Here is a 22,481-nt window from a genome sequence, read left to right as displayed (position 1 = left end):
AGTACCTGGTGTATAAATCGAGCCCATGCATGCATTTGAGCTCAGCTATACTACAGATAAATATGACACATACATGCATACATATGCTTACAAACACAACATACATACATACATATGTAGTGATTCACACACACATATGTACACAACACTTACAGGACAGTTTACTGCAGCGTTGCATTGTAGCATTAGTTTCATACAGTCAATGTTTTTATTGTTAGTTGAACACAGCAAAGCTGTTCTACCTATTAATAATAGCATTGTAGTTACTAATCATGGTAGTAGTTGATCTATGTATAAGGAAAGCTACTGTAGTAGCTATAAAAGTGCTGGAGATCATCACCTGAAGTGTAATTTTAATCCCTTTCTAATTGCAATTAATTAACATAGTGACAAATTTACATATCAGGTGATCTCCCCTGCTTTTGCAAACATCAATATAAGTAGTTAACAGTAGTAAGGATCTGCAATAAAAGTGCTTAACCCATTAATGGTCATAGCCACCATATGGAGGCACAGCATCATAAATTTTTCGCACACCTGGTCTGTGGACTGCTGTGGGTGTGTGCCTGGTTTAAAGTGTTAAAAATTTGAATCTAAATGCTTGTAGAGATGTTAATCAAGGCAAAAAGCATTGCCACAATATTATTTAGAGCATTAAAATTTAAAAGTATGGATTAAACGTGTGCTACTGTGGCTTTATGTGCATGTTCTATATTGCTGTAACACATTTAATTTTCTTATGTTTTCAAGTACATAATGCTTGGAGGTGCTATATTTCAATACATATAAGCATGTAAGCTTACCTTCACGATCCTTCAAGTTGATGGCATCTAAGTGCTGATCTAACAGTAGTTTCAGAATTTCAGCATTACCAATCTTGCCTTGAAATGGACTACACACAGCTAATATATAAAGTGATGGAGGAAATGTTCGTGCATCAGCTTTATCAGAGATTTTATTATCATTTAGCAATCCAGAGTAATGTTTTAGTAAAAATGACAAACACTGCAAGCAATATAGCAAATCACATAACAGTTTACATCAAAGCACAAATTATACAATCGTTAAGGTGGCGGTTACCTCACAATTTCCGGTTTGAAAGATATTTTTAAAATTCATTTGTGAACACATTTGGAGAGCTACGCTAAAGCAAACACTGTTACGTTGTAGACCAGCTCTTCCTCTATCTACATGCTGATTTGTATGGCCATTAGATGTTGAACAACAACGCTATACAGTCGATTGTAAGAGCATGTGAAAATACTTTCAGCATCAGTTTACGCAAAGCTTGTTGCACATTATGGCGAAGTAAAACATGGAATCTATTCTTTAGCAGCATAAGCAGGGCACCATCAAAACAACTTTAGCCTATGCCAGGCTGAAACACAGCTATGGGATTTTGAAGTCCTTTTGGCCACTGCGATGGGGCCTAAAACCTGCTGTAACATCGACAGGCAGTACAAAAATCTTTTTTTCCCGACATGCAGCCCTGCTACAAATACCAATCGCTTATTTTACACTAATACAGAGGTCTCCCTCACTAGTATACAAGAAAAACTGACACAGAAAGTTGTACTATCAGTTTAGCATCCCATACAAAAACCACAAATGACGTATGCCACCAAAGTTTCATGCAAAGTACCCGAATCCCTGTGAACAAAGGTTCTAAATAACTCTACTTACTTTAGTGAATGTCTTCTCAAATATACTCACACAACAGTAACAAATTCTTCTTGTTACAAGGCAATGGGCCGTAGTATGTGCAACTGCCATTTTAATTATTACGTAGACACTAAATCACATGATGCAATAAATGAATTTTTGTGGCAGGACGTATGGCTTTGTTTGCAATGGCTTCAAAACCACAACTTCCAGGTAACCGCCACCTTAAGCACATGTTAAAGCATTCCCATGCCCATATAACATGAGCACGGCAATCCTTTAAATCAAGACACATAATAGTGCCTTATGCAGCCAAGGAAAGCTGTTATGTACATGGACAACAGACAATATGTGAGAAACCAGGAAAATACGGTTTTCGTAAATTTGTAATTCAGTTATAGTACAGTACAACAGAAATGCATAATTTGCTTTTAGAGAAACGTCCTTTGGGGTTGGACAACTTCTATTTCAAATTTGAGCAAAAGTGAATTAGGCCAGGTTATGGGCCATTCAGGTCTCAAAACTGGCTAAAATGGAAGGAAATTTAATAGCACAGGTCTTTATTGAACAGCATGAAGCTGTACAGCCACATACAGCCATCCCCAGGCTGACTATAGCTCCATAAAGGTCCCAGACCGCACATACAGATCACCCTGAGCTTGGGAAAAGCAGCCAGCAAAAGCAGACCAGTCAAGTCTAGCTGATTTTGATGGTGTACTGTAATTTGATAGTTTATTCATGTGGCTTTGTGTTCATGGTGAAAAATCAAATCTACTGTCATGGGCGATAAGACTGGTTTTCCCAGATCCAGTCACATATGTCCATGTAACTTTAGTTGATCCAAATATTGTCTTGGGACAGTGTTTACATGTGGCCAAAAAAAGCCATCCATACAATCAAGAAAATCAAATTGACTTACAAGCGTGTACAAAAGGCGACATTTTCTGTCTGCAGTACAATTATTAGTGTAACGATTCCAATTTGTATAATGCAAGAAGCCAGAACATCAGAAGAAATAAATATGACTTGCTTGCTAGCACATTTTTGATGTCACTGTGTTAAGTGTGTTAGAGACCTAGCATGAGGATTTTTGTGGATTTTAAAAACCGAGGCAAAGCCAAGGTTTTTTAAGTTTTAAGCACAAAGATCTGAGGGCATGGTCTCTAACTGGCTTAGAAAATTGGATGTTTTATATGGGCATATAAATGGAGTCATTGTGGGATTGAATTAGATGTTGTTTTAAAATTGTCACATGGTCTTAATATGAGTGCAGAAGATTAAACATGTTTCATTGAAGAGATGAAGAGAAATCAAACCTCGCACCTATCGCTGCTTCCTGAAGATGGACGCTAGTCAAGATAATTGTGTCAACAAGGAAACTGATCAGTTGCTGCCATTATACGTGCCATGGTGTCCAGGGACGGTTCTAGAAAATTTGCTGACAGGTTTCCAACTCAAAGGCAGAAAAGCCCATCAGGGGTGGGGTCCATTTTAATTACAGTTATTTTAGCTAAATATAAATAAAATCACCCTAATGAATTGCTTCACAGTTAAATCTTACTACTCTAAGTCTATAAAGATGCATTATGGAATAGTTGTAGAAGTCACAATGGCTTAATTGATAATTATTTTAAGAAGCGCTTAACATGTTCAAGGAGCAATATTGTGCTGGAGAGAAGCAGTTTGATCACTAGAAGTTACTATCTTAGTAATATACCTCGTTTTAGACTAAAATTTTGCTTACCGTTTTAATTATTTTTTTGATTTAAAAAAGCTGACTGGTTTCTGGAAACCAGTGAAACCCCCTTAGAACCGTGCCTAATGGTGTCACAGCAGTGTGAAGAACAGATGCATTAATGTAACAATTGGTGTGAGTGATAACGATGATGATGAGTTGTCACAAGTATTTGTATTTATGATGCAACAACAGTATAAGACCAGGCTTAGTTTCGTGTACGGACCACACCCACATTACCCAATAATGCAAAATAACCATGCTCACCATCTAGGTCTTTGGTAAAGTTTATCTACAGTTTTACTTGAAGATGAAACATGCTTAAAGCACTCTAGAAAACAGGTGGGCACTAAACAGAATTTTTCTGTGATATTACTGGACTTCTTTGTTCATCCTGACAAATGTAGCTACAATGTTAAACGATACCTCAATAATCAAATTGCTTTAGGGATGCTAATATAAAGAAAAGGAGTGGTTTGGGTGACTTCACCCACTGCAGGTTATTAGGCTGTACTATGCTTGGGAGAGCATAGCAAATCAATGATCAAAAGTCAGATTTGCGATGTATGAGGTCTTTTCTGCTAGCAGGTTTTAACCATTTTAAGAACCTGTTAGCAGGTCTTTTAGTGGATTTAAAGACACCATTATCTCCCAAAGATCAAAGTATTAAGTGCTTGGATACTTTTTCACTGTCACTGACATGTCCATTTAATATATGGGCTAAGGACTTAATACTCTCAGGAGGCTTTGAACTCATATAGTGTCATGTCTCTTTTACAGATATGGGTCAAGCACTTAAACACTTTAACCACTTATTTTAAAGTGCTTGAGAGTAATTTCAAGCATTAGTTCTGCTGTTTTGAAGTATTTGTGCTTATGCTGGTACTTCTCTAGTGAAATGCATGAGAATAGTATAATATAAGTATTCCTTTACATTGTATAATGTTATTGCATTTTGATGTTGCAACGTCATCACAGCACCACCAGTTACACCAAGCCCTTGCATGGCAGCACTTGGGCTAGCGGTTATACTCTAGGGAGTTGTTAAGGACATATGGTACTGCTCAAACATAATGTCACACTCGCTTGCACCACTCGATTGCGAGTGATTAAAAACTCGATAATTAAAGGGTGTGGCACCCGTTTCCTTTGTGAGTATTTGTCCCATACGAAACGGGATGAATATTCACAAAGGAAATGGGTTCCATGCCCTTTAATTAGCAAGTTTTTTAATCACTCGCAATCGAGCAGTGCGAACGAGTGCGATGTTACGTTTGAGCAGTACCGTACTTGCAGGGTTTTACTTTCATGATATTGGTGATTCAGCTAAGTATTTTTCAATCACTCCATTGTAAGGTTCTTAGGGCCAGGTAGCTTGTCTAAAGCAGTCAATTTTTGTTTTTCTGGAGTGGCAGGAGAAAAAGAATCATCATTACCTGGACTTCAAGACTGAACAGTGGAAATTTATTGAGGATCTTGTGCCTATTCTTGAGCAATTCAGTGTTGCAACTACATTTTTTTACTATCTCTTCAGTGTTTGCCATTGTATATGGCTTGCTAACCAAGAGAAGAATCATCTGACTCAGAAGTGATCAGAAATTTTAAGGAAACTGTGGCAGCACAATTAATAGAGAGCTTTGAGTTGAGGTTGCCACATCCAGCACATCCTATTCTGATGGGATCATTACTTGACCCCCGGTTTAAACACATTACTCTGCCAAAACACAAAGAGGAAAGTGAATTAAGTCAGGAATTTAAGGAGTTTCTCAAAGAATTGATGGAGATGTATGCAAGTGAGGACAGTGGTCACTTCTTTTCATTACTAATTTATCAGATAGCACTGCAATGATATGGCCAACAAAGCTTTAGGATGTGCTCAAGCATTTTGTATGTGCAATTACACCTAGTAGCCCAGCTATTGATAAGCTTCCTTGCATCAATCTTCATTTGCTCTTGCTTTCCCTTCAGGGCTACTCTGCGGTTGAAATGACTAACAATCTTCTTAACAACTGTTGTTAGTCTGTCAGTAGCACTAATGCTTAAGGCTGAACACAGAAGGCGCTGCCAACTCTATTCTTCTGTCAATATACACATAGCTACCTGGTCGTGACTGGCTGTCAACACAAATGATGAATTACCCACCTCTCAGCTACCTCTTTCAACTTCTCAGCAATGTTCATACCAGTGTGTCTCTCAGGAAATAAAACTGTTTCTAATACACTGTTCTGCATCTTCTATCTTGCATCAATGTAATGAGCAGTCACCATCATGAATGCTTCAGTGACTACACTTGTCCAAATGTAGGTGTAATGACACACGAGGTGTTTCTGATTCCAGGCAACTTTTTAATTTATCTCTGCACATCTCAAATTCGTGGTTAATGTAAATAAAAATATAAAAATGACTTTAAAAACTTCTGAACCCTTCACATTATTTAATTGGTTGCAAATCGGTTGCAAATCTCATACTATCATCTGACTTACTTGAACTTGATCAGTAATCTTCTTAGCATGCACTTTGTTTGTCTTACAAAATCATCCAAGGTTGCATGCTCAGTTCTTGGCTTGCTATATAGTAGCGGAATGCTAAAGTGAATGCTTCGTCCCTAAATGGTCTCGTAAATTAGTTGTCCCTCTTGAATATGAGAGCTCTTTGTCTCACAAATGAATACACTGTCTGTTTCCAGTATGCCATTTTGATAAAGGCTGAAACTTTTCTTCAAGTAGTACGTGTCTTCAACTCTTACGTTTCCAGTGTTCGAATCACCATTTTCTCCATGGCTGCTGCTCAAAGTACTGCTGGCATCTCATAATGCCATTTTCTTAATTAACACCATGTGTTAATGTGCGCATGCATATAACTGAACATGCAAACCTTCAAATAGGTTTTAGCTGCTTTGGAGTCACAGCAATTTTCAATGCTTCGAAATGTTCAAAGGCTATGTTCCAACCCACTGCCAACTACCTCCCTTAGTTTATCAATGTGCAACAAAAGTGACAAAGGTGAAGAAGAAACCACCAAAGCTGAACCCGACCCTAACCTTAATGCTAACTAAAGTTTGCTTATTAAGCATAGAGAGTGCGAAGTACGCAAAGCGCTCATTTTGGCAAAGCGCTCATTCTGGCAATGCCAGGCCAACACTAGCTTGCCTCAAACTCACCATAAACTAACCTCCATATAACTGATGTGTTTGATAGTTGCATAAAATGTTGGACTGTCAGTCAAACAACCATTCTAGCTTGCAAACGGTACGCACCACGAAACGGTGCCTTCATGGAACTTAACCTGGAATTGGCTGACTTTTTCATAGGAGAATTGCTTATTTCTGAGCAACTGTATATTTAATACCAACTTGGCTGATTTTGTTCCAGGAATAATTCAAGGACATTTAACTCTGTGAGGTATCATAAAAGTGTACCAGAGGTGAAGACTTTAGCATAAACAATATTTTCAAATAAGCAACTACAATAGACTTGCATTATAAGGCTACACCAAAGGTGATGTGATAGATTGTGTTACTTAATAATATTGTTGTTAGATCACATGTGTGTTTTTTGGAGAGCGTTAATTAGAATAAATTTGAGCGGCAACGTGACAGGTGACGTGTGCTGAACAGACACGGAACGCAGAAACAGATGTGCATTTCTCTTATAGACCGGGCTGAAACAAGTGGCGCCCAACGTGGGGCACGATATCCAAGAAGACAAACGCAAATTCCTTGGTGCCAGGTTGATAGGCACCAGTAAAGGTACCCCGTCTACTGATTGGAGTGATTTCTCGCTTGTTTCTTTTCCTTCTAGTAGTTGTCGTTGACTAGAACAATGAATCTGGAAAGGTTGAAGGCCGTCCGATCTGCTAACCGGGGACTGGTAACGAAACTGGTACATGAAGTTGAAGAAACTCTGACAGGCACTGCTCCGGAAGAAAAGGTCGGTCGTTTAAAAGGTTATTGTTGAACAATTACAAACTAAGCTGAGTGTTCTGTGTAAGCTCGACGACGACATATTAGGCTTGTGTGATGTCAAGGATATAGAACACGAAATTGAAGAGGCTGAAGAGATTAGCGCCAAGATATTTGAATGCAAATGGCGGATTGAAGTATTTCTGAAGCCAGCATCTCACGTGTCAGCTGCAACCCCGCCCCCAACTGTTGCTTCGACGACTGTACGGACTCGTTTACCTAAACTCCAGCTGCCTAAGTTTCGTGGAACTGCTATAGACTGGTTGCCTTTCTGGGATTCCTTCAAGGCCGCTGCTGCAACCCCGCCCCCAACTGTTGCTTCGACGACTGTACGGACTCGTTTACCTAAACTCCAGCTGCCTAAGTTTCGTGGAACTGCTATAGACTGGTTGCCTTTCTGGGATTCCTTCAAGGCCACTGTGCATGAAAACCCAGAAATATCAACAGTTAATAAATTCAATTATCTGTCTTCTCTCCTAGATGGTCCAGCTAGCAAGGTGGTGCAAGGACTAACACTGACTGAAGCAAATTACAATGCTGCCGTGACTCTGTTGCAAGAAAGGTTTGGTGACCAACAAGTGATTATATCCGCTCATATGGAGGAGTTGATGAAACTCCCAGACTGCAACTTAGATCGCCCTTCCTCTTTAAGACACCTCTATGACTGTGTCACAATTCATGTGAGAGGATTAAGCTCTCTTGGAATAGACTTGAAACATTACGGGGCACTCCTGATTCCTGTAATTATGCAGAAGTTACCTAATGAGATCAAGCTGATTATGGCACGGAATCATCCTGGCCAAGTCTGGAAAATTCAAGATCTCTTAGACACCATTCAATCTGAGGTGACTGCTAGAGAAGCCACTCACATTTCTTGAACGCCCTCTCACAAAACGAACACCACTCAACGTCCCTTAAATCCCACAGCCAGTTCCTTATATGCAGGCAGCCAGCCGTCAAAGTGTGTTTATTGTGGAGGTGACCACTACCCATCAATGTGTACTACCATCACAGGAGTGAGGGACCATTGCGAATTCCTACTTCGAGCAGGGCGTTGCTTTAACTGCTTGAAACCTCAACACCGTGTGAAAGATTGTGAATCGACCAAGAAGTGTAAACACTGTCGCAGGAAACATCATTAGTCAATTTGCGATAAGACTGCTGGGGACAAGCCACAGCCACCTTCTGAACCAGTGACTTCCACTGAAACTATGGCCAATACTTCGAACACTACAAGGGAGGGAAAATTAGTTTTGTTACAAACTGCTCGTGCTGTAGCCTTCAACGATGACACTGGAAGGACTATTAATGTCCGTGTCTTGTTTGATACAGGGAGTCAAAGGTCCTATGTGACTGACACTCTAGTTAGTCGTCTAAACCTCAAACCCTTGAAGAAGGAGAAGCTACAATTGAACACATTTGGTGGACCAGGTTTTAAAGGCAGAAATTGTGATTTGGTGAAGGTCCATTTGCAGGCACCTGGCACAGGCGAAGTCGTACAATTACAAGCCTTGCAGTTTCCTACCATCTGCTCGTCTGTACCCAATGCAGTCAATCTCAACAACTTTCCTAAGTTGCTTTCACTTGATTTAGCGGATCCGCCCTCCAGTGCCCCTGAAGGTATTGACATTCCCAGACTACTATTGGACCTTTGTAGGTGAAGAAGTGATTCGAACAGATGGTGGCCCTACAGTTGTCAAGAGTAAATTGGGATGGCTTTTGTCTGGGCCCACAATGACTTCTGATTCCCCTACCATTGTAGGGACACATTTAACTGTATGCCAAAGAACCATGGCAACTACACAATTGGGTTCCAGTATTGATAGTCTCACTGAGATTGTAAGGCCATTTTGGGAGACTGAATCTGTGGATGTCAAGGAGATATGTAGTCTTGAGTCAAGTTCAGAGCTTTTCCTTAGCAATGTAAGGTTTCATGATGGGAGATATGAGGTTGGGCTTCCATGGCTCAGAGAGAAGGGTGAGGTTCCTCAACACTACAATTTGTGTTTCAATAGGCTTAAACACTTGCAGAGAAGATTGATCAAAGATCCTAACCTATTAAAGGAATATCAGTGTCTGATTAGTGAGCAGCTCAATCTAGGTATTATAGAACCTGTTGATGATGAGAACTCTAACACATCGTATGTTCACTACCTCCCGCACCACCTGGTAATTAAGCAGGATCGAAGCACCACTAAGGTGTGAATCGTCTATGATGGATCTGCCTCTGCCAGTGATGACATTTCACTGAATGACTGTTTGCAAGTAGGACCAAACCTGATCCCAAAACTATTTAATATGCTTATACAATTCCGTTGTCACTGAGTTGCCCTGGTTGCTGATATTGAGAAGGCGTTTCTCATGGTAAGTGTTGCTGAGGAGGACAGAGACATGCTGAGGTTCCTGTGGATGAAAGACCCTCTCAAGGTGGACAGTGAGATAATCCAGTTTTGGTTCACGAGACTTGTATTTGGCTTGAGACCCTCTCCAGCTATTTTAGGGGCTGTCATTTCCTTGCACTTAGCTTAATATCGTTGTGAATATCCCCGTTTAGTTGATAATATAGATCAGTCCCTTTACGTCGATGATCTAGTATCTGGAGGTGTGAATGTGCAGGAGGCCTTTGAGTTGTACAAGGTTGCAAAACACGTGATGTATCGGGGAGGATTCAATCTAAGGAAATGGAATTCAAATTCCTCAGAATTGTTAAGGCTTATTCGCCAAGCTGAGTGTGGATCTTCCAAGGCAACTACACAGAAGAATACCGATGAGCCCTCTCCTAGCAGTGGAAAGGATCTTTGTAAGTTGTTGGGGGTTAATTGGAATAGCTTGAATGATGAACTTATCTTTGAATTCAGTGGTCTTATCCAGTTGTCCCATGAGCTTCCCAAGACAAAAAGATCAGTCTTAACGTTAACTGCTAGTTTGTTTGACCCGTTAGGTCTTTTAAGTCCTTTCGTGATCAGCTTGAAGGTTCTGTTTCAACGTCTTTGTACCAACCAAGTGAATTGGGATGAATTCTTGTCGGCTGAATTGACAAAGGAGTGGGAAACCATGGTAAGCGATTTTAAGGAACTTAGTAAGGTGAAGATACCATGAGGCTGTATTCTTGTTGATCAGTACCCTACAGTATTTCAGTTTTCCTTCATGGGTTTAGTGATGCGTCCGAAAGGGCTTACGCAGCTGTTCTTTACCTTACCTCCAAATATCCCATAATGGTCACACTGAGACTAGGCTACTTTGTAGCAAGACCCGAGTGGCTCCTACCAGTAAACAAACAATTCCTCACTTGGAATTATTGGGTGTCTTGATGTTATCTAGACTTGTATCTTCTGTTGCTGATTCTCTACCTACCCTTGATTGCATTTACCTCTGGACAGATTCGATGGTGGCATTACACTGGGTTCGCAATAAAAGGACATGGAAACCTTATGTTCAGAGTCGCGTAAATGAAGTAAGAAAACTGACTGACAGCAAATGCTGGAATTATTGCCCAGGAATCCTGAACCCAGTAGATCTGCCTTCAAGAGGTTTAGGAGCAAGAGAGCTTGTTGACTCCGCTCTTTGGTGGACCGGACCCGAGTTTATTGGAAGGGAAGAAGTCATTCCACCCACTACTCCTGACATTGATTTTATTTTGAGTTGGCAAAGACACAGCCTAACCTCACACACTCCTTAGTTGTACCTACTGTACCTAACCAGTCTGGGATGGCTACCTTGATCAATGTTGATCGCTACAGCAGCATTGAAACCTTGTTGCGTGTCACAGCTTATGTGTTCAGATTTGTTGATGCCTTGAAGGGCAGGTGTGTAGACAAAGAGAGTTCAGTGGTGACAGCTGAGGAAATAAAAAGGGCAGAGAATATCTGGAAACAAACTGTAAAGCAAGGTTTCTTTGAAAGAGAGTTGAATTATTTGTTGAAACCTGTAGGAGCTCGTCCTCTCCTGCTTGAACAGTTTGGACTTTACCTTGATAAGGATAAACTTCTACAATGCCGGGGAAGAGTAAACAATTCCTAACTGTCTCTATCCAGTAAGAACCCACTGCTCTTACCATGTAGACATCCCCTTGTAACCTTATTAATACGCCATACACACGAACTAGCTAAACACAGTGGAGTGAGCCAAACACTCACCTTACTCAGGGAGAGGTATTGGGTGTTAAAGGGCCGTCAAGTAACACGCAAGGTCATTCGATCATGTGTAGTATGTAGAAGAATTGAGGGAAACCCATGGCCATACACAACTGGTTCCCCTCCTGATTTGCCGGCAGAAAGGGTCTCTGAAGACCCTCCTTTTTCGTATGTTGGGGTTGACTTTGCCGATGTTAATTCTTTGAAACAGTCAGATCGTCAGGAGAAGGCTTATGTGTGCTTGTTTACATGTGCCTTGACACGTGCGGTACATTTGGAATTGACACATGACATGGCAGTGGAGAGTTTTCTTTTGGCTTTACGTAGATTTGCTGGTCGTCGGGGCCTACCCGCTACCTTGATTTCTGATAATGCAAAAATCTTCAAGTCTTCTAGCAAGGTGGTGACGAAGGTATCAAGGTCTGCTGAAGTGCAAAGGTTCCTAGCTCGTAATCAAATTTCTTGGAGGTTCATCGTGGAGAAGGTCCCCTGGTGGGGGGGCTTTTGGGAACGTCTTGTACGCAGTGTCAAGCGTTGTCTTCGCAAGACCTTGGGTCGATCAATTCTTAATTTTTACCAGCTGAGCACCGTGTTGATTGAAATTGAGTGTATATTGAACTCTAGGCCTCTCACTGACGTTGAGGATGACACTAGTGGTCTCACCTAGATACCTTGTCACCCTCCCACCTTATAAATGGAAGAAGAGTAACTAGCAGTCCGAATTGCTCACATTTTGAAGTCGTTAGCACTAATGAAACATTATCAAAACGATCCCGGACACAGAGACACCTCTTAAGACAGTTCACTAGACAATGGCGAAAGGAATATCTACTTTCTTTGAGGGAAAATCAGAAGGCAAGGTCTCCCAGTAGAAACGTTTCAAAGATTTCTCTTGGAGATATTGTAATTTTAAAGGATGACTCTACCAAGAGAGCCTTCTGGAAGGTTGCAGTAGTAGAGAGTTTGCTTACTGGTAAGGATGGAGAAGTTCGTGCCGCTGTGGTAAGAGTAGGAAAATCTGAAGGTTCACCACTGTTGCTTCGTAGGAGTGTTAAGCATCTTTACCCTCTTGAGGTATCCTCTGCAGAGAACTTTGATAATGCCGTGACCAGTGATTGTGAGACTACAATTCAGGATAAGACTACCGAACAAACTGGGCCTGATAAGGCGTCAAATACAGGAAGGAAGAGAAGAACTGCTGCAGTTGCTGGAGAGCTGAGAAGAAGATTCAGCATGTTTAACTGAACATTTGTTGATTCTTGTAAGAACACAAAACTGTTTGATCTTTCTCCTTTAGTCACTCTCAAACATGGGGAGTGTGATAGATTGTGTTACTTAATAATATTGTTGTTAGATCACGTGTGTTTTTTTGGAGAGCATTAATTAGAATAAATTTAAGTGGCAACGTGACAGGTGACGTGTGCTGAACAGACGCGGAATGCAGAAGCAGATGTACGTTTCTCTTATAGACCAGGCTGAAACAGGTGATGCAAAGAGTATTACATCCGAAATGTATATTGTTGGCTGTATTATGGACTGGTAGGTGCAATCTACACTACAAAAGTAGAAACTGAGAACAGATTCCATGAATTGCATAGTCTTACATTAGTTTTAGGTGGACTTCGACTTACCTAGTAGAAAGAAAATTCCAGTGATAATCCCTAAGCTGCAAAGTTGTAAATCTTTGTCTTTACACATTGTAGAAGAAAACAGGTGACACACGTGCCTTTTTAATTACAGTTATTGACATGCCAAGTCTTGTCATGCTTCAGTCTTGTCATGCTTCTTCAGTACAGTGGAACCTCAGTTATCTGGACCCCACTTATCCGGATTCTCGGTTAACCGAACTACGGAAGTGACTGCTCTATTAGAGTAGTGACTGTTCTATTAGGGTAGTTGATAATACTGAATTTTAAAAAAATGTCCTTTATGTTATTTCAAGGCTATTTCTACATAGTTTCAGAGATATGGACTTTTCAGACTTATGGACCACCCCTGGTCCCAAGGGGTTCGGATAATTGAGGTTCCACTGTATGTAGTATGTATTCTTTGTTCAAAGCTTTGAACCTTTCTTCATTGGCAGTACCAAACCTTCAGAGGATAAAAATTGATCTTCATTCCAGCCCTAGTTGGCAGTGCTGTGGTACAGTGGTAATGTGCATGGATTACAGAGTGAGTAGTGTTGGGCTCAAATCCACAATCCGACTACACCATTGTGGTTTTTTTTTCTGACTTGTTCTTTTTGTCTAAGTATTTTAAAAAAATATGCTCACTACTAGCTCTATATAACCTGCCTAATTAATTAATTACTGATGCTGGTTTATATATCAAGACACACGGTAGTGTGTAGTGCAGCCCAAGAAGCCAGTACGCCACACCGTGGGCAGGGCCGGACCGGCCGGACCACTTTTCAGTCACTTGAATTTGCAAAAAGATCGAGATACTCTAATAGAGCAGTCATCACATTATACTCTAATAGAACAGTCATCGTGATAGTCTAATAGAGCATTCATCAATACTCTTATTACACTGGTTCAGTCTGGTTGATCTAAGCCATTATATCCATTTTAATTGTCTTCAAATTACTTTCCAGTGAACTATCTGCATAGAATTGTACAATAGGCTAATTGATAATGCATGTTATGTATTAACAATTACAATCAAAATTGCTTCAGTATCTCAAGAACTAAACTCACTTTGTATCATGAAAGTAAAATTAGCTACTAGCTATATATTAAATTGAATTAATTGGTATACAGTAGCTCAAAATTACCTGGATATATTCTTGGTGTTAAAAGCAGAAAGAGACCATGTATGTAAAATAGCTTCCAGATGCCATTCCAGAACATGTATTTTCAAAATTTTTCCCAGGGAGCATGCCCCCAGACTTCCTTAGCTTAGCATGTTAATGCATGCTGTAGCTAGCACACACAACACAAAATTACAGTAGATAATCTGATTTAAATTTCAAATCAATAAAATGTAGTGTGCATGACCATGACCTCCATTGCAGTCCATGGCCTGACCACTCAGAATCTCTGGGCTCCGGCCCTGACCGTGGGTATATTGAAAGGAAGAAAGAAAATGCAATTTTCATCATATATGTAGCTCTGTGATCCCTTAACTGATTGAGACCAATTTTGCTGTAGAGTTGCCCGCCAGGTAGGGCGGATAATGCCAAATGCTCAAGCCATTTCCGAAATACAAGTAGCCACAGTTACACTTAAAGGGGTTATTAAAGCAAATATCAGTAAAATCAACATTCATGAAGTTATGACCATGTATTCACGTAAAATAGGAACAAACTTCTGTCGTGCCTACAAGGTAAACTGCTTTGAGAAATTAGTTGGAAGTTGATACGTATGTAGAGTAACCATTGTAAGAGTGCCTTTTGTTGGCTTGAAAGAAATCAAGATTAAGACCACAAAGATACAACACAAAAACCAACAGTGTTTAGACTACAACAAGATTGATACTGAAATTTGATTGGCTGAAAACGTGGTCTCTAAATCCTGTAGTGCCACACTCATGTCCTATAGAACCCACACTCTGAGGTGATGCGAAATACAGCAATTATGCACCTGTAACATTGGCAACTCGTGGGTGTTTAAATGGATACAAACAGCCATACCAAATTAGAGGGAAGTGTAACGGGCTTGTTTGTACTAATCAACACTACATTTCTTGTTTACAAGTAGCTGTCAAGGCACAACAGTGAGTTGTAGTCTGATTAGTAGTACTTCAAAACATAAAACAGCAAGCATGTGCCTGTAACATTGGCAACACATGGGCAATTTAAATGGATAGCAACAGCCATGTTGAATTAGAGGGAGGTGTAGAGGGCTTGTTTCTACTAATTGATGATACATTTCTCATTTACAAGCAGCTGTCAACTCAAGATACAATAACTACCTATAGTTAAACATCAAGAACCAATGGGATTTAGAAAACCCTCAGGCCTTTAGTATCATCCTTACTGCGCATGGTTACTACAGCCCAGGGCCTTTGAGTTTTCTAAATCCTATAGAACTCTGGTCCTTGATGTTTGACTATTATGTAACAGTCACATGATCAAGTTTATTAATAAAAAATGTTTAGTTGCCACATGTACTAAGCTCTTAAAGCCAATCCTTTCCCAAAAGTTATAGATCTATTTTGTCAACTTCCCTTACCTACATTGTTCCATCGACTAGAGGCCGTTCACCTTGGAGACCTGCTGCGGTTATGAGTATGGGTTAAACATCGTAAAATTACCTTAAGTGGTTTAGAAGAATTCAAAAACACAGAGTTATACTGTGAAAACCAACTACATGTATATAACAAATGCCCGATCAAGATACTCTAATAGTGCAGTCACCCTATTAGAACATTCAGGTCATCCTGTAGAGAGTTCAAGTCACCCTGGAGTTCAGCCACAAAAAATCATCCTGTAAAAATTTCAGCTACAGACAAGTCACCCCATAGAGAGATCAGCTACAATCAAGTCACCATGTAGAGAGTTTAGCTACAAACAAGTCACCCTATAAAGAGTTCAACTACAAGCAAGTCATCCTGTAGAGAGTTCAGCCACAAAAAATCACCCTAGAAATTTCAGCTACAAACATGTCACCCAGTAGTGTTCAGCTATGTTACAAGTCCTCCTTTAGAAAGATCAGCTACAATCAAATCACCATGTAGAGTAGTGACTGTAGAGTGTAAAAAGTCACCCTGTAGAGTTTAGGCATATATAACATGTTTCAGTTATGTAACAAGTCATCCTAATAGCCATAGCTATGTAGGAAATATCTAATTTGGAATTGAACAAAAATAAATTGTAATTACTTGAGGAAGTTCCACAATAAATAGCCCATTTTATTACAAACATGTGAATATCATGTTTTGTGGTTCCTGTATAATACATATGCACTTGTGCTACAAATTACTGTCTGTCTTCATGTATTTCTCTACTAGTTTTAAACTTCATAAGCTATGTAATGAGGTAGTATTCACTATTGTGACATTAGTAGTATTGTGGTAGCAAATTTTTAAACATTACTCAGCACTAGATGAGTGGTTGGCTATTTGCTACATACATGCACATATTTTTATATATGTACATACGTAAAATGCAACTATCAACTTTAATTTATTTACAAACCCTTGGGAATATACAACAATTAATTTTAATTAGATTAGCAAGTATATTTCTAGATCAAGGGTAGACAATTTCATTCCGGGATTGTCTTGGAAGGAAAAGGAGTGGAAGTCTTGCATGATAGTGAGAAAATTTATGAGGATGATTAGTTTTGGACTAAGGACTGTACATATACACATAATATTTATGTACCTTTACTCGTCCATGCCAGATTGATAATTCCACTAAACTGGGATGCTTACTACATGACATCATTTTATTAAACATTTTTCTTTTCTCTTCATAGAACAGCTGTAGCATGTCAATAGGATCAGTCCTTTTGCTGCTAAGAGCAGATTCTATTATAGCATGTAGCAAGGTTGGATATTCTGCTAAATACGACCTCAACTTTGTGTGTTTCAGTAATAATTTAAAACATTCATAGTTCCCACTAGCAGCTGCGTAGGTGAGTGGAAAAATCCCTCTACTATCTGGTGTGCTAGCATCAGCCTATAAAATGACAGTACATTATCAAAGTCTGGCTGAAGTAAAATATATATACATTATAAATTCTATGTATGCAAACAATATAGTGGTAATAAATATGCCACTGTGCTCAACTTGCGTAAATATACTTATATACGTACATGCTTACCTAAATTAACTAGCAAAATATTATAAGATATCACCAGAACCTTCCATTGGAAAATCACGTGGTTACTAATGTCACTTGCAAAATATTTAGTGTACATAATTCACTGTGAGAGCACCAAGTTTTTTAAGCATTAGCACAACATCAACCTGTTGACAATGCACAAAGGTTCAGTGCAAAAAGCTTTAAGCTGGTTGCTTTTGAGGACAGAAAAGCAGCAAGCACAGCATACAATATTATCATCTCAAGAATTTAACTTTCAACCACAAGTGGGCACATATGTTTATGTATTTTTAATTGTAATGCTGTTAAACATTTGAGCAATTAACTAGAATTGTATCAATAATTGGATTGGTAGGGGCGAATAATTGGCTGTTTGTCATTTAGTAAAGCAGCTACGAGGAAAAATTGCTTATTTGTTGATAAGATGCAAAACTTGGCTAAACATTTGCTTGATCCATACTAATTCATATAAGAACAAGCACAAGTAAAACTTTGGAAAATCAAGTTTTTAGGGATAAATAAAAAGTAGTGAAGCATGGGAGGTTGCCTACACCTGATGATATACTAGCAGATATTTAAGCCCTACTTCAGTCAATAGACTCAATACCCATGACTGAATTAGGGATTACATGTCCACTAGTATATCTTCCGGTGTATGCAACCTCCCTTGTTTCATAACTTTTTTACAATTCCTAATTTTACTTGTACTTGATTTGTTTACTTTTTTGTAACATTATTATGACTGATGAACCCACATTAGAAGACAGAATAGAGCCAGGCTTATTGTTTCGGTGCATGCACGTACGAATCGACACCTTACGTTATCAGCTAAGTTAAATGGGGCACAAAGGAGGACACAGGTAAGTCCATGAAGCATACATTGTATACATACATACTGCAGTATGCCATGACACCAGTCGGGCTGAAGCAATGTCAAATAGTGAAAAAATCAAGCCCATATAGCCTTAGCCATTATCAAGTTACCGGTATGCTAGTTTGAAGGCATCAATCAGTCAGTCAGTCAGAAGAAAATTCCACTGAATAAGTAAAAAAAAAGTAGCAACCTATTGGAAGCGTTTTAGGTCGTACTGAAGGCACTTTTGGGCCTAACCAACACTGCCAAGGCACCATGAAGGTATTGTGAGGCTGGTTTTAGTGTGATATTTTTGGCCAAAAAAGCCCAAACCTTCATGATCCCTAATATACAGTACCATCATACTGTATGATGAGTGTACCATTAAGGTTACGGGATAGTGAGCAACTGTCAAACAAAAATTTTATTACTTCATAATTAAGGTGGGCTTGGTGTTGTTGCATTGTGTATCAGCTGGTAGCAGGCTTAAATTGTTGGGAGAATAATAGCATGCTGACTGGACAGTCACAAGGTACAAGAAAACACATGTAACAGTACAAGATAACATAGAAACAACATACTCAGCAACTGACGCATCTGTAAGTGCACTGTGATTTTGCTTTAGTAATGGTGATATTTCCTGAAGCAAAAATCAGGACTGTCAAACAAGCTGTTAACATTCTGTATAAACAAACTATTGGTTTGGCTTCTTGTCTAGGTCCTGACCAAGCCATTTGTAAGAAATAACTTTCTAGTATGAATTTAAAGTTTGATGTTGTGACCACAGTGTCTTGTTTTAGATCAAATTGTAGCCATATTTCAGAAACTAGACACATTAATCACAAATATTCTCATCAGTCCCTCACAAGTGACGTCCTTTAAACCTTAGAATTGTTAGTAAGTTCCCATGGTTCTTCATTGGTCTGATTTTGGTTCATAATTTTCACTAACTGACATGAAGACAACTCGTGTTTCCATGACAACATTTGATTTCCATGTCAGTTAATGAGAAGTTAAGAATGCATCAATATTTGATAATAATGGATTAAGAAAAAAACAAAAGCCTAATCATGTAAAATGATTTATAGTGTGCATGTGGGTTTACGGTATCCCTAAGTCTCACAAAGAACCTGACAACCAAAAGCAACAGAAAATGTATGGGAAGCCTAAAAGTATCTAAATGGCATACATTGCTAACATCTTTATTGACAAGCAAAGAGGTCTCAGCAGGTCACATGCAATCTTAAGAATTATAGATGCGAAGCTGTATATGTGTAGTATATTGATTTATTGAACCAAGCATGTACTATTGGAAGCGTCACAACTGAAACAGCTTAATTTACAACATTTCCACACTGCCAGTAATAAAGCTTATATCTCCTTGCCATTTAAATAATGTATCCCAACACTCTTACTTTCACAGTATGGAATGCTATGCATGTACTTGACTTGAACATGTAATTATCCATAACAAAATCCAAGCTGAACCAATATTTGTGGGGTCACCTTCTAAGTAATTTTGATGAGACTGGTAATTGTGCACTACAATATCTTTTCCTGTTCTCAAGGTGCCACTAACCAAACCCACCCACCACAAACTTAAAATCACACTTGTAATGGATGTACGTATGCATGTAAGTAGTTGTAAGGAAGCGTAGCCAAGTGGCTAGAGCAAATTGAAAGGTTCCAGGTTCAATTCTGGTTATGCCATTTTAGTGTTGTTATTTCCTTGATCAAAAACTTTACTTACCTTGCTCCAGTCTACTCAGTTGTATAATGGGGACCTGGTAGCCTAGTGTCAACTGGGAAAGCAGCCCACCCAGCTGTACATCAATGGAAACCTGGTGTTTACTGGGGAAGCAAATTCCCAACTGTCCTTGTGTTGCATAAAATTTTTTGAAGTCGTTGTGGAACTTTGGGTTCTGCGACCTCTCTCTGTGAGACCTGGACAGTCCTCCTGCAGGCTACTAGTCCTGTCCCAGGAGGATTTGCCAGCACAAGAAGACCAAGTGCCTGAGTGGTGCACAGGCATCCCAGTGGTTCGCTGGGTGGCAATAACTATGTGTCACACAGCTGGCTTTTTTGCTTTGGTTCAAGCAGTTAATTTTTGCTTTGCTTTAAGTACTTTTTGCTCTGTTTTTGAGGGTTTTTCATTTCTTTGGCCCATTTCTGTTTCATGTTATTAGTCACATGGATGCCATTTGGGGTTGGGGACATATCTCAAGAACTTCTGAAATAGCTTTTTTTTACTGTACAATAATTAAGGTAGCCAATTACAGACATAAAATGTGAATGTTCTATTAGAGTAGTTGAGTGCTTTATTAGAGTACAGCATCTCGGGAAGGGGGTTGGGGGGCATGGTCTTCTATTTTTTCTAAGTATCATTAGAATGGATATTAAAAAAATATCAAAAGTAGCCTGCTAGCTGCTAATTTTAATTCACAACCAATGACGGATCTAGGATTTTTAAATGGTGGCTTCTGAATTAACAAAAAGTATTAAGGATACCTTTGTTTCTCTGTTATAACTCTGTAGCTGTTACTTGATTTCTACCAAACCACAAAAAGGTTGAGGTTCTATGATTACCCTAATCACGAACCAAGTTACTATAAGTGATTTATTCTGTAGGCATGACAACATATTGGTCTTATTGAATGTGAATAATTATTAATAACTCCGTTATCATATTCAAACCAAACTTGGTAGCATGGTTAACCTTTGGACTCCCCTTTATGTCTGTAAATTTGAAGGTAATCAGATAATGCATTTGTGTTTTAAGAAGACAGCATTTGTGAGTATGAAAAGAGGAAACAATATAAAAAAATGCTAAGAACCAATTTTTGAAAGCTTGTATCTCAGGAATGCCTGCTCACACTTGAGGTGCTGACTACTAAAGGTGGAGGAATTTCCATAACAAAAATTGTCTTGCTTTGTAAAAGTACCATGAAGCTTATATGTACAAAAACTGTTATTGCTTTTTCAGTTAATAAGACACAGGTGTGATGTATAAAATTTGGTGCTGCCGCTGGGCTTCTTTGGCAGCATGACACACTACCATGAGTCTTAACCAAGCACAAAAATCCTTTTTGTAATGCTGGCCGACAATCACCAACAATAATGCTTAACCTTCCACAGTTCAAGTAAGTAAGTTAAACTCAGTTTTAAAAGTAATTAAACATATAGCACCTTTATATAAAATTATTTTAACGCTAATAGAGTGAGCTTTACAACTACGTAACTTGTAACATTAACACACCTCATACTGCATTGCAACCTGTACTATGCTGTGATGGCCATAGCAAACTGCCAACTGCAACACTAGTTGGACAACCTTAGAACAGCAATCACCAGTTATTTCTTCTGTGATGAAGTTTAAAGTGTCTTCAACTTTCCTAGCATCATTTTCCTCTATTGCTTTCAACATTTTTGCAGCTGATGTCTCATTGATTGCTTCCTGTAGTGATATATAAAAGCATGTAAGTACTCTTATATTATGTTTAACATGGGTAGTACGTACGTATATCATTGCAGCATGATAGCAACATAATGTTATGTACGTATGCATGCTTAATACATTGATAGATATTTTGTAATATTTTCTACCACAATACAATATGGATATTGCTGTATTGCAATATATTGCAAGACTGTAAATAATTACTCTATATACCACTTTCACACCTCACTTCATAGGGAAGAGAAGGTGTATATAGCACTGCTATCAGTGCTCAGGAATGCATTAACGAGAAATGGAGGTAGTATATACAAGTTATATCCCTCCTAGGAGGATACTACTTCCTATTCTCACTATTGCATTCCAAGCATTCTCAGAAATCATCCGATTTATAAAACTGTGTGATCTCTTCTGCTTTAATACAGTGACATTTCACAGGATCAATAGTGGGTTTTGTAAAGTGAGCCAAAGCATAAATAAGTTGTGGGCTTGGAGAAGAAGATAGTTCATTGTTTTACTAAATGAAGAAGGCCACAGGTTAGTTTACATTGCTGTTTTGATTGCATTCTAGTAGCGATTTCCAACCTGCCTTTTTTTCATACATATTTTTGCTACTTAAATTACACACCTTCAATAAATGTTTCACAAGCTGCCGTTCCAGTTAATGGTACGTAGCTAATGCTTTGTACTTTGTAATGCACTTTACTGGATTAAAATCCATGCGGTATTTATTGAAATATGTCAAATCAAAGTTTGAGAAATAAATATCCCCATAGGGAGCCCATACAAATAATTGCATACATAATTCTAATTGGAAGAATATGGCACCGGTGATAGCCAAAGTTTCCGAGTGTTTCCACGTGAATCTGTGGCTGATGAGGACAAACAAAGTGTTCCTGGGCAAACTGTACATGC

At 39.0% G+C, this 22,481-nt stretch overlaps 1 protein-coding gene across 1 annotated transcript in view; it reads right to left on the bottom strand.

Annotated features, from left to right (window-relative positions):
• Positions 1 to 22,481, bottom strand: part of LOC136243316 (uncharacterized) — a 154,683-nt gene that overhangs the window by 48,337 nt on the left and 83,865 nt on the right. The window contains exons 11-14 of the mRNA XM_066034840.1: positions 21,369 to 21,566; positions 16,818 to 17,114; positions 804 to 1,005; positions 154 to 242 (exon numbers count right to left, since the gene is read on the bottom strand). Of these exons, the coding sequence (XP_065890912.1) occupies positions 154 to 242; positions 804 to 1,005; positions 16,818 to 17,114; positions 21,369 to 21,566 (786 nt within the window). The remainder of the gene's footprint in view (positions 1 to 153; positions 243 to 803; positions 1,006 to 16,817; positions 17,115 to 21,368; positions 21,567 to 22,481) is intronic.

The sequence above is a fragment of the Dysidea avara genome, chromosome 13, assembly GCF_963678975.1.
Source record: "Dysidea avara chromosome 13, odDysAvar1.4, whole genome shotgun sequence".
Taxonomy (NCBI): Eukaryota; Metazoa; Porifera; class Demospongiae; order Dictyoceratida; family Dysideidae; genus Dysidea; species Dysidea avara.
The sequence above is the reverse complement of the archived record's forward strand: the minus strand, read 5'-3'. Positions and strand labels throughout refer to the sequence as shown.